Genomic DNA, 18,210 nt, shown 5'->3' with positions numbered 1-18,210 from the left:
GGACATGTTTGTGTGTATGTGTGTGTGTCTGTCTGTCTGTCTTTGGGGGATGGGTTGGTGGGTGGGTGGGGGTAAAAGGGATGCTTGATTGTATGTGTCAGCTCTTCTCCTGCCGCAGAAAATCCCGTGATACAGCAACCACACATGCCTGATTGCGTGCCCAGTGCAGGCAGTGACTCAGACACCTCTTTCACGGAGGTTCAGCAGATATGCTCCAGGCTGCATGCGTTTTCGCTTTAAGGTTGCTAACGCAGCGTACATCAGACACAGTGATGCGAACTGGATGAGTGGATTTACCCTTAGGTAAATGTCCGTGCGCAATAGCCGTGATGAGTGTGTGTGTAATCCAAAAGAGGTGACCACTAATAAGTGACTAGCAGAGTGACCCTGTGGTCTCCTGAAAGAGCCAATGTGCTGCGGCTGAAAAAAACATTCGCACACACACGCACGCATATGCATGTACGAATGTTCATTTATGGGTCAGTCTGTGCCTGCGTGTGCGTATTACTGTGTATAAGCATGTATCATAATGACCACCACCCCCTCATTACCTCCATCATGGCTGGAAACAATCAGCCACTCTGCCCGAGCTGTAGGCCAGGCTCAGGCATTGCAGACCTACAGACCTAGCATTAGAGAAGCCTCGATCACCACAGCCTGGCTGGCCTCAGATTGGATCCAGCTTTATAAAACTAGCAGTATAATCTCAGACACCCAAATCAAAATAGCCCTTCCCCCCCATTTCAACCATACATGCTGGATGCCTTGACATTAAATATATTGATTGCCATATACTGTCAGCATGCAACTTTTACATTCAGCTTTGGAAAAAGTGAGTTCAGCCACGCTTAATGTATTATTAATGTATTATGATTTGTGAAGGCTATTAAAGCATGGATCTAATGGGTATACAAGAGCGCTTAGGTAGTGCCACATATTCTGTATGCGCTTATATCATCATGCAATACGTAAGCGCACAGGACTTTTTCTTTTAGCTGCTCCCTTTAGGGGTTGCCACAGTGAATCATCTGCCTCCATCTCAGCCTATGCTTAGGCTGTCACACCAACCCTCTGCATGTCCTCCTTCACTTAATCCAAAACAGTTTGAGAGGATTTGAGCTTTGCAGCATTGTGTGTTATCCTCTTGGAAGCAGCCACCAGAAGATAGGTGCACTCTGGTCACATACTCAGACAGGCTGTGTGGTTTAAGCAACATTCACTTGTATGCAGAGAAAATATCCTCCCCATGCAGTACCACCATCAACCTGAAGGTACTGTAGGATGGATCCGTATTGTTTAGGCCACATTCTCACCCTACAATCGGAATGTCACAGCAGAAATCGAGACTCAAACTAGGAAACATTTTCTCAATCTTTTACTCAGAGCAACACCAGCAACACCAGGCGGACTCCCAATCAAGTTGTAGAAACATCTGACAGATGATCAGCGGAAACAGGATGTACCTGAGCTCGATTTTGAGTGCCACAGCAAACACTTTGAATACCTATGTGCATGTTATATTTTTGTATTTATTTTTAATAAATTTGCAAGAATTTCAAGCAAACATATTCACTTTCTCATGATGGGGTACTGTGTGTAGAATGAATGTATCTATGAATGTAATCTATTTGGGAATGTAGCATGACGATGAAAATGTGGAACTAGTGAAACGCTGGGAATACTTTCAGGATCCACGATATCATGATCTCATCATCACATCACTTTCTCATAATTTCCTCAACCAGATTTTTAAACTTCACATAAAATATATTTTAAAATATAGATATATCATAATTAAAAAATTATTTTACTAAGTAACACGCTCTGTTTTCCAAACTCTGTGTTGCAGAAATCCTGACTAATTAGACTTGACCTACTTCTGTTGCTGTATGCATGCTTGTCTTTTCAAAGTGGTATGTAGGTCACTGTTACATAACCTAGGCATTATGTAAGACATTATAGAAAACTTACTGTAATTTACAAATATTAAAAGTGCTGTTATTCCTCTGCTGCTAAAAAAAAAAAAGAAATGCAATATTAGAGTTTCATTTTACGGAAGACAGGAAACTAATTGACGAAGGATGCAGCAGCTAAGCCACCAAGCATTCTTGGCAGGTGGAAGTGCAGCTTTGTTAGACAACACTGTGTGCTTTCTTCAGCTGAACTACCTTTCAACAGCCCAACAGCTGATGAGAAGAGACTCACCTCTAAAGCTCTGACACAAGCTTAGACCCTTGTGACTAATAACCACATATATCTACATAATAGAGACTCAACGATGATCTTTTAGATGTATCTAGCATACAGGGATGCCCTAACTCACAATACTTATATGAGGACTGCCTCACAAAAGTCGTAAAAAGGTAAGGGACAAAAACATACACACACAGACACACTCTGGTCAGATGACAGTGAGAGCAGGCCAGGCTGTTATTCTAGTACAGGCTGGCCGAACTGACCGTGTAATCTCCAGGGTGGAGTCCATATTGGGTTTCTAGGCAATTCACTGTTTTTGGCCTGCTTGTTATGTGATTTAGCTACAGAGAGAAAAAAGCGAGAGAGTAAGGGAGGGAGGGAGAGATGCAGAAAGAGCAAGAGAGAGAAAGAGAACAACAAGTGTGGGTTGTTTTTCTTTCTGCCCAGCATATTATTGATGAGTTGTAATGCAGTGTAATACAAGTGGTGGTTAACCTCAAAGGCCAAGAGAAGAGATGCAGTGAGAGGGGTAAAGGAAAGAAAAGAAAGCCAAAACAAAAGAAGCATTGGGATCAAATGAAAGAAACAGAACTGAAGTAATAAAGAAATATAAGAGGAGACAGATTTAGCAAGACGCTTAAAGGAGCAGTGGTGCTGGTGCTTTCTGTACATGTTGTTTACAGTCAAAGGAGGAACGTGGTATTCGGAAGGAGGACTTACTGCACATGGCAATGTGACGGCTTGTGACTTGCAACAGATACAATCTATCATTGTTGAGCCATGGGCAATGAGGCAATAGCGTCTTATAATACCTTAAAGAAAGAGTAGAGGCATTGACACATCAGATTTCTTTCGTTTTATTTAGTGCTTTCTCTTCATTTGTGATCAGGGTAAGCTTATGCATTCATATACTTTAGAATAAAGTCCCTCTGGCTTTGAAAATATACTGTTTGAGGGAAATAATTATTTGATCCCCTGCTGAATTTTTTCACTTACAAAGTAATGAACAGTCTCTAATTTTTTTATGACAGCTTAATTTTAATGGAGAAAGACAGAAAATCGACCAATAATAATAATAAAAAAAACCACATTAAATAAAAGTCATAAACTGATTTGTTGCATGTCACTGAGTGAAATAGGCATTTTATACCCAAGCGAAACACGACTTTGCACTTGATAGAGAAATCCTTGTTGGCAAGCATGAGATTTTTCTTGTAGTTTCTCATGAGGTTTGCATACATTTTTGGTTTACTCTTCTTTAAAGAAACGTTTCAGCTCTCTCCACAGACTTTCTTATAGGACTGAGGTCTGGCTAGCAAACTCCAGGACTTTAATGCCTTTTTTCTTTAGGCACTTGTTTGTTGCCTTGGTGGTATGTTTTGGGTCCCTGTCATGTTGGAAGACCCATCTACGACCCATCTTCCGTTTTCTAGCTGAGGAAAGGAGGTTTTTCTCCAAAGTTTGATGGTACGTGGCTAGAAACTGATTCTGCAAGCAGGTATGCCACACAGACACGCACTCAATCTGTGGGAGGCAGCATTCTGGCTGGGTTGTAGGACATCGAGTAATTCAGCTAGATCAAATATAAAAATGAGAGCAAACATCTAAATTCTGCAGGGCATCAAAGAATTGCTTCTCTATGGTATATAAGGTGTATAAGCAGTTAATCAAGCAAATTAATCAACGTTTCACACCCTGAATTTCTTGTCAAAGTTCTAACTAAACTGTTGATGAAAATGAAAATAGGCATCCCTAATACCTATCAATAAATCCTTGCTGTGCTGCACAAGAGCAAAAAAGAAAAGAGCGCTGTCATAATTTGGCAGCCATCTGCCATCTGAGTACGCTGTTGCAGAAATGGTCCGGTCTCAGCGGCTGCTGTGACAGTTGATGGACATGTTGTTGGCCAGCAGGTCACCGACGAGCTTCTCAAGTGTGTACACAGACGCAGAGCACCTGCATTCCCACAGTAGTCCAAGTCAGCACTCACAGACCATCCCCCTCTTGACACTATCAGAAAGGGAGGGATGGAGCAAGTTTGTGTAAGGAGGGGGGGTAAGAAACCCTTTGAGAGAAGGCAGTGATTTAAACCATTCTCCCATGGGTGAGGGCAGCTGGAAGGGCCTGGTGGAGCAGTGGGAGTAGAGCAGCGCGGGAGGGGAGCGATGGAGGCAGAGAGGAGCGAGAGGATGTAGGGAGGAGACGGCAATCCAGCTGAGGCAGCAGAGGCCCGGTGCCAAGGACAGGCTCACATACGCACAGACTGTCTCTCTCACACACACACACACACACACACACACACACACGCACACAAACACACACACACACACGCACACAAACAAACACACACACGCACAAACACAGAAGCTTACCCTGAAGTCAAACATAGCCACACGCTCAAACGCGCAGCCGTGCACACACACACTCTCTGATGCGTGCAAATATACAAGTGCACACAGGCACTCAAGAGCGCAGAGATTGAGTGCCTGTGTCACCCTCGCTCCTTCAGAGGAAACTCTTGTCGCTTCCCTCTTCACCTCCCTCTCAAGCTGTGCACAACCTTCTGTCAGCTGAGACAAACTGACAAGACAAGACACAGTTACACAGACGGACAAAATGGGTTCTATTGTGTTCTAATGACCAAGCCTGCTGAGATGACCTTTGACCAACCCCCCAGACACAGCCTGCTTGGCTAGAGGTAGAGACTGGTGGGAATGACCTCTGGGACTACGCTGACCTTTTTGATGTTCACTTCTCACCACAAGCTGCTATGAATACACTTCATGTTTCCGTGTGTGTGTGTGTGTGTGTGTGTGTGTGAGCTTGCTGTGTTTATTATTTTACTACTGATATAAGACTTACTGACAGGGCATTTACACAGGGACAAGTGCTAAGAGTTCTAGAAAGTAAGGTAAAATTTCATCACAGTAGTATTCACAATAGTCTTGATGTGCATTTTCTGCAGTGGAAACACTGTGTGGTCCACTCAGAATAAAAGCAAAATAAGGAACAGGACAGCGGTGGTTGTTTTCTTAATGCTGTTGGTACCCACATGACACGAGAAGACTGCTAATATTATGTAAAGTTTGTGCAAGACTTCTCTTGTGACTCTCATGCCATCTCTATTCAAAGGCATCCATATTACAACATTGTTTTTGTGTTTTTTTAGCCGTTAATAGTGCTTCTATCCACGCTTGGACTATGTCGAAAGTTTCCTGGAAGGAGGGCCCTCAGGAAGGCAAGTGGGCATAGTGTCATTTACGGAAAATTGGCTCTAGCACAACAAAGGAGCTTATCTGTATCGCTGAAAACCAAAGGCCAGGAATAACATTCGCAACTCACAGCAGACAATTGAAGACTTTGTATTTCTACAGCTTCTTGTGGCAGTGCTGCTACATTTATTTTTCTTATTTTACAGTGTAATCTTCAAGTGCTTTATCCAACACATGCTCTCTGTTGAAATTACCAGCTAATTATATTCACAGTATTCATTCACTTTTTTTTGCTAAATAGCATAGCTCGTAGCTGAGTTGTTATCAGCATGGCTTCGTCACCTTTCCCTCCGTCACTTTCCTGTTCAGCGTGTGAAATTTTTTTTATTATTTATTATTTGATTATGCTTTAAACTTTTCTTTTGAAAAAGCATTTAGTTAGGGCTGGATCAGGTGACCATGAATGCTCCCTGCAGTACGTCTAGGCTGCTGGGGACTGTTTCTTCCTCACTCACCTTTTTCCCTCATAGTGTGCTTACAGAGAACTCTGCATGTAATCATTAGTTATTCTTAATCTCAGGCTGTCTTCCACAGTGTGTCTGTTGTCTTGTCTCCCTCCCCTCACCCCCCAGCCAGTTGCAGTGGTTTGGGGTGAGGGGCTGGTTCTACTGGACGTTTCTTCCTATTAAAAGGAAGTTTTTCCTTCCCATTGTTGCTAAGTACTTGCTAATAGAGAGGTGTCTGATTGTTGGGGTTATATTTGTATTACTGTAGCATTTTACCTTACAATATAAAGTGCCTTGCAGCAACTGCTGTTGTGACTAAAAAATGGTAGCACAGGACTTAAAGCAGGAAGTTCAGATAAAATGGACTTGGTAATAATGATATGATTATTAATGAATAACATTTAAGACAGGATCCCGCTCTTACCTCTGTACAGTTGCTGATGATGACTTTATAACACAGGATGGGGGACCTTTTAAGAAGGGTTGTAAATATGCTTCTACCACCGATGGCTCCATTTACTGATTTGGCCTCAAAAAGCAGTTTCCTGATTTTATCCATTGTATTATGCTAGACTATAAGAAAGGCCTGTATCCTGTGTGGACTACAATGTTAATTGCACAAGACTGAAAGGTGTGCCGCACTGCCCCGAGGTATAGAAAAAATCCATTTCCATAAAGTGATTAGTCACTTACCAAAAAAAAACTCAACGCGGGATACAGACAGGCTTATTAGGTGTTTTGAAAAACCTGACTCTATTAAAGCAAATGGGAAACTTGACTTGGCCGAAACACATAGGTGTGCATGCACACACACACACACACACACTCACACACACAAATACACACGTTACTATGGGCAGTAGCAAACCTACTGTTGCCTGAAGGATATGTCTGGGCACAGAGTACTATAGGGCCAATGTCTGAACCACAAGTGGCCTAGTCAAATCTTTACACAGCCATAAACACGCCTGCATTAGTAACAGCCACTTAAAATTATTCCATGAACTAAGGTTCGAGCCTGCATGGCACAACACTCAGCAACAAATTTACGTTATCCTATTTTTAATCTTCTCCTGCATAATGGGGTGGAAATGCTCGTCTGTCTGCCTGTCAGACGGGTCTCCACTTGGTTTCAGAGTGAAGGATCCGAGCACTTAGCGTATGGAGTGGAATGAAATGCTGCACGGACAATAAGGCCAACAGATGACCTTATCCCTTTTCCTCTTGTTTGACCATGGACTTGAAAATTTGTCTGAATTAATGTTAATTACCAAATGTGCTAACACACAAAAGTAACATGGCAACCCATAAGGTCTGTTTACAGTCAACATTTTCACATGTTCACATTTAGCTAAAGTAACTCAAGAGTTTGTGGACTCAACAATGTCACCCATTCATCCATTTGCTATAGACGTTCATCCTTTAGAGGGTTTGGAGTCTGCATGTTCTAACTGTGTTTTCTATGGGTGCTCAGCTTTTCCCTCACAGTTCAAAGACATGCATGTTAGGGTAATAGGAAAATTGGCTGTAGGTGTAAGTGGGAGCATGCACAGTTGCCTGTCTCTTGTATTAGCTTGATGATTGACTGCTAAGCTGTCCAGAGCACCTCCCACCTCTTGCATTTGGTCAGCTGGAATAGGTTCTAGCCCCCCATCACCCTCTACAGGATAAAGTTGGGATAGCTAATGGAGCGATGATTAAAAAATCTCTTATCTTTTTTCCCCCAACATTTATTTTAAGTGCCCTACAAATGAAGAATGAAATAAACGTTCATATATTAGTAGTGTCAGGACTGAATTACTGATAATATAAAAAAAATCAGGTCACAGGTTTTTAACAAAAACTGGAATGAAACCAAAAAGCATTAAAAAAAATTAAGGATTTAACAAAGCATTACTGTTGATAGGAAATGCTGATTCATCAATACCCAGCTGATAAGGGGTATAGGCAGTCATAGGCAGAAAATACACAGATACAGCAACACATGCAGAATGCACATACTGCCCATTATACGTCCCCCGGTTTGACTTAACGGCAGTGACATTTACACTGATGGCTTCTGGAGTAATTTACACAGCTTGGTATTATTCACAGCTGGTTTACTGTTCCATGCAGTAGACTGATTTAATAGCACTCCAAAGTAGGGTGGCACCAGGGCTACTTAGCAGTGTGTATTAGCAAGACTGCAGGTCCCAATAAAACACAGACCCCTGTTTCATGAACTGTATATTGACCCTTTCATAACCTACTTAAATAAGCTCACACCTCCATGCTGATAATGAACTGGTCCATGTAGTGCATTAGTGGTCAGGTCCAACCAAAAGTAGCAGGGGGCATTTTGCCAAGGCCATAAAATATATGTGCAAAAATATATATCCCAAGGCCCTGCAAAAGTTGGGCAATTAAAATGGAAATGCAGCATGGGTATTCGCAGCCAATGAACTAGCCCAAAGTGGGTTCTAGAGAAAAGCAGAAAGCAATTCACAGGAGAGGGTGGGGGGCAGCTGACATGACACAGTAGGGTAGGGTAGAACATGATTTAGAAACCATGATTGAGACTGCAGACCTATAATCCTAAAGGCACAGAACGATGCAAACGCAGGGAAAGATGAAGGGGCAATCTCTGGGAACGAGAGCCACAGGGAGAAAAAAAAGATTGTGACAGGAGGTAAAAAAATAGGGAGTGTGAGCAAAACAGAGATAGAGAGAGAAAGAGACACAAAAGCAGAGAGAGACTGCGAGATGGAGAGCGAGTAGCCAGACATGCAGGCAGACTGTCCGTCTCTGGTTTGTGGGAATGTGGTAAAGACACAGTAGTAGGCAGGGTCCCGGCTCTGAAATTAGAGAGTGGCGCTAAGAGAAGGGAGCCAGAGCCAAGGGCCGTCTGGGAGCTGCCAGGGGCTGCATCCCCAGCGCACTGCCGAAACATGATTTACTACCGGGCCGCACTACAAACAACACGCTGCTGCTCTTGGTGCACTATCTAGCTCACTCAGCAGCACACCACCCACTGCATGCTATCAAGTTCGCAGAGCTATAAAGATACCACATCAACAGTGGGAAGTGTAGATGTGAGAAAGACCACTTCAGCTACAGGGAGGCAAAGTGAGTCAAAGAAAGGGCGCCAAGATCAGAGACAAGGCTGAAAAAAAGGCCGCAAAAATAGCCACGAAGGGCTGCGGTGTTGTATGTGTGTTGCTACAGGTACCACTGAGGAGATTAAATGTAACACTGTGTGTTTATTAGACCTCAAAATACGGCGCAGGAATTTATGATCCTAATAGAAATCATTTTACATATATAGAAAATGTTTAAAAATTGCTGTCATTTCGCTTCTTTGTATTGTATTGATGATTTGCAGGAGCTTTAAACCTGCTGCTATGACACAGCATGTCAATCCAAGATAGGTATTACTGGATTCTCAGCTGAAATTATTGGAGATAAATTATTTTTTTAAAAAGACGATGGTGTAGAAGAGAATTACTGGGCCTAGCTAGGACAATTAAAAAATGTTTCCTTTGTGCTGCACAAGCACATGTGCTAGGATAAATCTGTTTTGCACAGGTGTGAGCAGTCACTTTGATGACATCTGTACAAAAGACAATTCAAGCATCTAGATTTAAAGGAATACAGCAGGAGCTGCCAGGATGTTGTGTTCTGCAACTATCGCCAAGACAAGTCCAGACATGCATGGGGATTCTGCATGTGCTTGTCCGTGGCACCCGGCAGCAACACTGCAGCAACTACACCAAAGCCGCGAGCTCCAGGATTTGTAATGTTTGAGTGTGTGGTCTGGGTACAGCTCATGCGCTCGTGGGGACCTAAACGTGTTTACACGGTGACATTATGGGGACATCATGTTGTGCGGAAAAAAAGCGAGACTCCATAACATAAATCATTCAACGTTAACGCAAATACATATTTAAAGGTTAGGTCTGGGTTAGGGTTACAGTAAAAGGTTAGGCAAGTAGTTGTTATGATAAAGTCTGGAGTGAGTCTGCAGGAAATGAATGTGAGTCAATGGACACATAACTGTGTGCGTGTGTGTGCATGTGCGTGTTGCACGTGCTTCCTTTGCCAAGTTTCCTCTCTTTGTTTGGACTGGTCCGGTCAGTCCGACCCCCACTGAGTGCAGAGCAACCAAACACACACATATATCAAAACACGGGACAACAACAGACAGGGTGCTCTTGGAGAAAAACAGGTAATAGAAACAAGAGCAAAGGGGACGAAACACCAAGCAAAACAGAACGAGAGTGGGGGGGACTCGTAAGGTAAAGGCAGACAGACAAGCAAACGGAGTGACACCAATGACCCAGGGAGAGGAAAAGGAGGATGCATGGGGCACTTTAATCACTCTTAGTTAAGATAAGTATTTAATTGTTTTCCCCAAAGATAAGACGAGGTACGAATTTAAGAGACATAACTCAAAATCCACGACAGATTAAACGGCTTTCTTTTCATACCAGCGGTGAAACTCACAAATGATGTTTCGGCATCATTAAGTCGCTTTATTGCAGTAATCACAAATCAGAAGTGTCGCACAAGGATTGAGGTTTGCCGATTCACACACCCCCCCTTCCACTGAGGCCAAAATGAGACTGAAGATACAGGCAGCTCATTATGCCATAGTGGTTTTGTCTGTAAAGAAATATTTCTTTCTATTAGCGTCTTTGATTTCTATGCATTAGTTCTGTTGTGACTTTAAAAGTAACGTTTCTGCAGAGAAAAGTCCACGACACAAAGACAGTCCAGAGGAAATTACAGTAACGAGTTCATATTGATGTGGGCTCAAATTGTTACAGCCCACACACAAAACAGAGAGAAACTTGATTGGATACAATGGGTTTATTGATGCGCGCAATGTAAATCATTATTCGATTTAAGGCATGAAATTCTGTTTTTCTCCCCCCTCTAGCCATTTAATCTCAGGCACATCCTGCACCGGCTCAACATATAATGAAGCTGTTGAGATCTGAGCGGGGATGAACAGCTTTGTGAATCTTTCTGTGTGTGTGTGTGTGTGTGTGTGTGTGTGTGTGTGTGCATTTGTATATTTATGTGCGCCTGGATATTCACTTGTATTTGCCTTAATGTTCAAATACGTATATATATGTGCCTGCATGTTTACAGTACCAGGCCCTTGTCTCTAAAGCCCTGCAAACTCTCTGGGTCTGACCAGTCTAAACACACGCACACACAAACTCCTGCCCCCCTCAGAGCTATGCTTTTAGAGACGTGGGGCCCTAAATGCCTTACAGATGGACTCCTAACAAACACAACACTCAGTCTCGGCCCTCAAGTATTCCCAGTATTTGGCTTTGCTGTAATTTACAACATACTTACCTAATTGAGACGCTATTAAGGTCAGAGCATGAATTCTTCTGTGTACGCCTCATACTAATGCACATGATATAAGCGTGACATACACGGCACAGCATATTTGCCCTAATATAGCCGAGGAAGGTTAACCGCAAGTGTGATCTATGGTCTATGTAGTTTACTTAGAGCAACGCAAATAATGAATGATGTGTTGAGCAGACACATGGCTGTTCAGGTCTGGAGGGCACATTAGGGGGTTCTTTCCTAGACTCCGATGACGGTTTTACATACACATTTTCAAACACAACTGACACTTTCATTGCTAAATTAGGCAGCACTAAATGTTAAATGAAAAAAGGGAAATTATTTCACTCTTTTCCCTTAATTTCTGTGTAAGTTCATGTCTAAATATGTAAACTGTTAACGCAGCACAGATTTTCAACACATGCAGAATGTGACGTAATTAGAAAAGAAATTACGTTAAAAACTGAAAATTAGTACATCAAAAAAATTATATTAAGCATTAGTTGACAGTGATCCAGTGATGGTATTTTCTTTGTATTTCACAAAATCTTTAATTGGGTTTGAATGACAAATGATTATGTCAGGGATTGGACATTTAAAAAGTTTTGTGTGGAGGTAGAGCGGGCGCTAGTATTTTTAGTTTTTTTAAATCTTGCAAAAAAATGTCATGAATTTCACAAAAACAAATTTCATATTACTTTACTAAAGCCTGCTCTCGGCTTATAATGTAATAATTTAATAATGTAAGGATTACACGTTAGTTTTAGTTGCCGAGCTGCTGCCAGGGAACAACATACTTCACCATATTGGTACACTGGATCTGAACTAAAAAGCAGGAGCTCGTTGCACAGGCTGGCTTTTACACAGTCTATGAAAGCATACTGTTGTAACTTCCCTGTCCTTTTTGTCTTTAAGGGGGAAAAACAGTCCTGCTATAAAACTGTGGCATCATCCAAAACACATGCAGCGAGCTCCCCGCTGAAAGGACACGCTGAAGCTTAAAGACACTGGCCACTTTTCGAGCTTGTCATTTGGGTATTTTTCATCGAGTGTGCCTGACAGAGAGATAACACGCTGTCACGGGGACTCATCCGTCTTCGTTTCCAAGTCACTTCTGGAGAATTCAATCTCGAGAGTGCGGGGTTAGACACTTTGGTGATTAATCAACTCTTTGCTCGTGTGTGCGAGTGTAAGCGCAGAGACGTATACGTGTCTTTGTCTGTGTGTGATAAATCACTGTCTAACCCTGTACAGGACACACAATGCCAGAACACTCTTCATCCCGCTGAAGATAAATTCATCTACAAGTGATATGCTGACAATACTTAGACGGGAAAATTGTTCCATCTTACTTACTCAGCTGCAGCAGAAAGAGCTGCCAGAGAGGTATATGTGCAGCGTTTTATAGGGGAGAGGAGAAAGTGGGAATTTGAAAATGAATGTAGCCCGAGGGTCATCGAGAGCAAGTATTCAGAAAAGGCATGAGAACACGGCAACATTAGAGTTGGTGAATAATTCCTTCGAGCTGTTTGAAGAGATCCCGTTCAAGGTTTCAGAAAGGTTTCACTTTGCTTGTGGCTTACCATTATGAGCAACATACAGGAGATGATGCAAGTTGGACTTTACAGAGTATTATGAAATGTAGGAAGTCATGCAACATAAACAGAAGTGATAGCGGGGGAGACTGTATGGCAAACAATGTGCAACTGACAAGTGAACAACGGCTATCAGACGTGACAAATACAAAGGTAGAAAATCTCTTGTCACTTTCATGTCCAGCCTACACCAGTAATGGCATGGTCAGTGTGTGGTGAGCATTACAGCATAGCTATAATACTCAAGATTAAACATTGTAATGGGAGAAAAAGGGGAAAAATAATATTTACTTTTAGATAGAGCACAAAAGACATTTTGTTCTTAGTGATAACCAGGATTATACCATTCAGTCATTCTGATGTGTGTTTTCCTACCCAGGTATGCTTCAAGTGATCTGGCAGTCATGCTGAACAATAAAGTTGTTGCCAATCAGACTGGCTTTTGGCACTTTTTTTAGATTCAACTAACTGAGTGAACTGATATACTTGATGCACAATGGTTGGCTGTTTTCAAGTTTTCCTACTAGAATTTTTCTTTCTACAGAGTTCTTGATGATCCTGATGAAGGGTTACAGGCTGAAAGTAATAAAGTTGTTTTTTATACTAAATGTGTTGCTAAAGTTTTGATCTCTATAGATTAAACTACAGGAGTGGAAATAATGTTTTTTCCCGACAGGCTGTTAATAACAAAGTGTCTAGCACAGAAGTTAAATTGTTTCTTTGCATAATTGTCTTTTATTTTTAGACACTACATTGGTTCGTGCCTTGAGATGTGCCTTTTTATGTTTGATGATGATTCATAGGTCAGTGTTGCATGGTTCAACAAACTAAATAAAGACGTTTCTTTAAAAATGGTTGAAAAAAGCAGCCAGTGTCTAAAGAATTACTTTAAAAGTCCTTCAGAAGTCCTGGATAACTATTGCTCAAGTCCAAAATAAATAAAAGAAAGTCTGGTTAGTTAAGTAGAAATAAAATATAAAGAAAGGAGTGATAACACTTGAGACTTTTGCAAAATACTGTATTTACTGTATCAAGTTTATCTGTGAACTAAGATATCTATAAAGTACCATACCAGTGATGCAGGCCTCACAGTGAATGTATCAAAGGTCACCAGGTTCATTCACCTGCTGTTTCAAAGAAAGGAAGAAGAAGCCACCTTTTTCATTTATAACAGGTGCCTGAACACACAAGCTAGAAAGGATAGGGAGCAGGTGCATATTCAAAGAAAACAGTAATTATGAAGGACTGGCAGTTCGGGAAATAATGAATTTCTCTTGCTACTTTTGTATACCAGTTCATACGAATGCAGCTCTGATTACAGGAACATTGATTGGTTCCACATTGTTTTGGAGGAAAAGTAGCCTGCATCCGTAGGCTTCCACTGATTTGTTTCCCAATTATGTCCTTCTCAGTTCCCCCTTTTTTACCTTTTTTGTCAATGCTGAGCCCCACAGAAAAAAGAAGGGTAAGAGAGAAAAAGTGTGTCATAGGTAGGTGAGGCACTTCTCAACACGGGTTTGTGTTTCTAATCAGGAGATTGCGATCACAACATGTAGCCTGAAGCAAATGGGGTGTAACTCAATCTCTGAGGGAGGTCTGCAGGCTTGGAGGGCAAATTCGTTCACGATCATTACACTTCTCTCTGCAAAAAAGGGGCTCTGAGAACAGCTAGCGCTTGCAAACATTAGAGAGCGGCGGTGCTGATGAGTGCACAGAGATGGTAAGGTAAATACCAAAGGCAAGTGCGGGAAATCCTTAGCTGGCTGAGCTGAATAGAAAATAAGTGGCAGCAGAATGCATTGTTCTATTGTGTAGGAGTTGTTTTCATGTGAGAACGACTTGAGTATAAGGTGAGTCTTCAATTGTACACCGGTCCCATGGAAAGAAAAAAACACCCCGAAAAACCCACAAACCTACATTCAAATCCAAGCATTCAACCGCTCAAACAACATGTGACCACACAGCCACACATTTCATACAACACGACTTAAAAGACATCATTAATCAGAAGCACGCCGTCGCAGTCCAGCTGATAACTCACAAAGGGGAAACGTCTATCACGGCTGGCATCGCGCTGGCTTCACGATGTTGTGCTCATTCCACTATGTTTAAAGGAGAGCACGCCTAGTCGCACATGAGCTTTGTAACACAGCTGTTGCCTTTTGGCTTATGCCTCTCTGCAGCTCCTTTATGTTTCCAATTTTTTTATATTCTTCATGGAAACATAAACATCCAAGAGCTGTCACAAGCCAATCTACACAGCACTACAGGAAAAAAAAAAGAATGGGTGGTGTGGAAAATCCTAAAAGCTACCCAGTAAGGTCAACTAAAAATACAGCATGAACAGACACACAAGTGCAGTGTAAACACAGCACTGATATTGATAAGGTGGGTTCAAGAGAGGAGGTGCATGTTTGGCACAGGCTGACTGAAGCCAGCCACAATAGAGCTATTTTTAAAAAAAAAGGAAGACGACTGCAGTGCACTCATTCATCTGATACAGAGACACATGCTGGCAGACTCACACATCGTTCTGCTTATGAACGAGATAGATAATCTAATCAGTTTACCACTCTTACTGTCAGACAAAACACACACGCTCGATTGTGCCTACCTTATCTTCCAGCCTGATGAGACGAGCCCCAATAGTTGGGTATTCTTTATCTTCTCCTTTTCCTAAAAAGAAAAAAAGATAAAAGAAGGGAATATATATATAAAATAATATATAATACAATCGGATAGTCCACTACTCCAAGGTGATATAACTTCCAGTAAAAGGCCCGATAGGCCACTGTTCACTGCTTCACACTTGGCAGTGACAGCTTAAAGTTTCATTCAGTCGTGCGCACAGTTAATTAAAGCTTGTAATAAAGACGTATGTGAGCAAATACCCAACAGTTTCAGGAGTGTTTCGACTAAATCAAACCATTAAAAGTACGATCCTTACAAGAAAAACTAACGAAGTTCTAGTAATTAGAACTTATTAAGGACCCCATTCAGTGTTAATTTGCCTCATATTTTTTCAGTCTGCCTTACATCACATCCACGCTAACCGACTTCCTGTTGGAAAAGAGAGCTATTCTTGTTTTGTTTCGCCCCATCCAATTAGTGGCGCAGTGAAGTTTCCATCTCGCCGCTGTTATTTTTAGCTGGCATGGAAGCTGTGGGAGCTGCTGCTTGGGGCACTTAATTTAACATTGCACAATTAATTAAAGAAATGTGTTTGTGTAATTCCTCTGACAACAACTCACACAAGCACGCTAATATGCGCTCACCAGAATACCGCCACGAGCAGGGTGCTTAAACTCCCATACTGGCAAACATTCGGACGTACATGCAGTCTTGCCCGCACCCAAACTGAGAAATATACACACGCAAGCATCAGGGAGCTCTCTTTCTCGCATATTTCGTCTGGCACAACTGATGAGCTGGTTATAAACACAGGGATGGAGCGAGGAGTGACGGCTGTCTATCAGATGGAGACCACTGGCGTTTGTTGCGTATTTACCTGGAAGAAACATGCCCGGCTTTCCCAGAGTGCCATCCAGCCTGACAAGGAAAGACAGAAGGAATTAGACAGCGAAAGGCAAAAACACAAAGCAGACACAGAAGAGGTTCGGCTGGATAAACACTTTATAGTGCCAATAAAATTAAACAAATGTCATCCGCTTCAACTGTATTTATACATCACTGCTTTCAGAGAGCACACACATGCAAGCCTTAAAGGGATTGGACAAATGGATGCTGTCCTCTTATTGAGATGTGAAGCTTTGAAAATAAACACTGAAACTCACAGTTTCACTTCTTATGTCGACTGGCATTTACGAATTCACTGAGGCAGAAGGAAAGCATTTGAATACAGTGTTCAGTGTAAGCCATTTGCATCTTTTCCTCACCTTAATCACACGTCTTTATGTGTTTATTATTCGTTTATGTTGGCAGACTAGTGGTCTTTGCAGTATTTTGGTGTGTTTGGGATAGTGTCTAATAGTGTCTTTTTTTTCTTTTAGATTTTATGGGGTAATAAAAAAAAAACTGTCAGCCTAACAGCACTTTCATGATTTAGTGTTGCTTTATAATGACTTAAAAACGTAACAGTGCATTGCCACGGGTCCATGAATTACTGCAGGAGGCGTTACGAGTTCCAGGCGATGCACTTGCATGAAGCAGACACAATACATCACCTCTCACTGACCTATAACGGCTGAGAGCCGTGTGTGTGTGTGTGTGTGTCAAAGAAAGAACATCTTCTTAAGTGAAGCAGAGAAAATCGCACGGAGAGGACAAAAGGTTTAACTTTCACGAGAACTGTATTTCGCTGGAACTCAAAATAATGACTCTGCTCTTGTTATAAAGTATAACAAGGCAGAATAAATATGGGACCAGTGAGGCTCCTGTCTGTCCGATGAATACTGCAGAGAATAGGATAAATGTCTATAAATGTTATCGAAAGTGCTAGCAGTTGCAATGAGCACACTGTTTTGGCTGCACAACCCCAGTGTTTTATGACCCCCTAAAACTGAGTCTTTAAGAATTGATGCAGAGCATGAAAATGTTATTAGCGTAAATATAGCCAGAATTTACCAAATGAAAAATGGCCCAATGAGGACTCCCATAAAGATTAATGATTTTAAGTGAGACCTGGCCAATAGGGCAGCAACACAGCTACATAGAAACACCCATCAGATTAAGAACATTGCATTTTACTCACAGAAAATGAGACAAATGTAATGATTCTACCAGAAATGTAAACTTCTTCAGTGTAACAAGGGTGTGAATCTGAAGTTTGAAGCTTTTGGTGCAGAAAATCTACATGTTTTTTTTTTGTCCAATTCTGGAGAAATTGACAGATCTGGGACTGTGTTTCTTTGTTAACAGACAAATAACAAGGAACAATATGGTTTTACAAGTAAAGGCATATCAGTGATTGCGGCATTGTATACATAGAGACATCTTAATGGCTTTATGCTTAATAAAGCTTATGGAAAGAACAACAAACAGCATAAAACAAAGGCCCCACCTTCTCTGCAGCTCCTTGATGCGGACCATCATGTTGAGGTGACCCTGGGAATACTGTTCGATCACGTCTCGCACATCATAGGGCTTCCGAGCTTGCTGTTGATTCCAGCATGCACACACACAAAAACAAACACACACACACACACACACGGTGGGACACAAAGGCCATTGTCAACAACAGTCTCTTTTGCTTGGTCCCCAAAACATCCCCAACCCCCTTGGGTGCAAAGGGTTCATTGTTAACCCAGTGTGTGTGTGTGTGTGTGTGTGTGTGTGTGTGTGTGTGTGTGTGTGTGTGTGTGTGTGTGTGTGTGTGTGTGTGTGTGTGTGTGTGCG

At 41.9% G+C, this 18,210-nt stretch overlaps 1 protein-coding gene across 2 annotated transcripts in view; it reads right to left on the bottom strand.

Moving 5' to 3' along the window:
- The window catches only part of kcnq1.2 (potassium voltage-gated channel, KQT-like subfamily, member 1.2), a 178,503-nt gene that overhangs the window by 49,387 nt on the left and 110,906 nt on the right, over positions 1-18,210 (bottom strand). For both annotated transcript variants that reach the window (XM_042223187.1, XM_042223188.1), the window contains 3 exons: positions 17,876-17,970; positions 16,364-16,404; positions 15,470-15,531 (listed from right to left, as the gene is read on the bottom strand). In XM_042223187.1, the coding sequence (XP_042079121.1) occupies positions 15,470-15,531; positions 16,364-16,404; positions 17,876-17,970 (198 nt within the window). The remainder of the gene's footprint in view (positions 1-15,469; positions 15,532-16,363; positions 16,405-17,875; positions 17,971-18,210) is intronic.

This window comes from Haplochromis burtoni, unplaced genomic scaffold (genome assembly GCF_018398535.1).
Source record: "Haplochromis burtoni strain Fernald_Lab_line unplaced genomic scaffold, NCSU_Asbu1 Contig_104, whole genome shotgun sequence".
Taxonomy (NCBI): Eukaryota; Metazoa; Chordata; class Actinopteri; order Cichliformes; family Cichlidae; genus Haplochromis; species Haplochromis burtoni.
The sequence above is the reverse complement of the archived record's forward strand: the minus strand, read 5'-3'. Positions and strand labels throughout refer to the sequence as shown.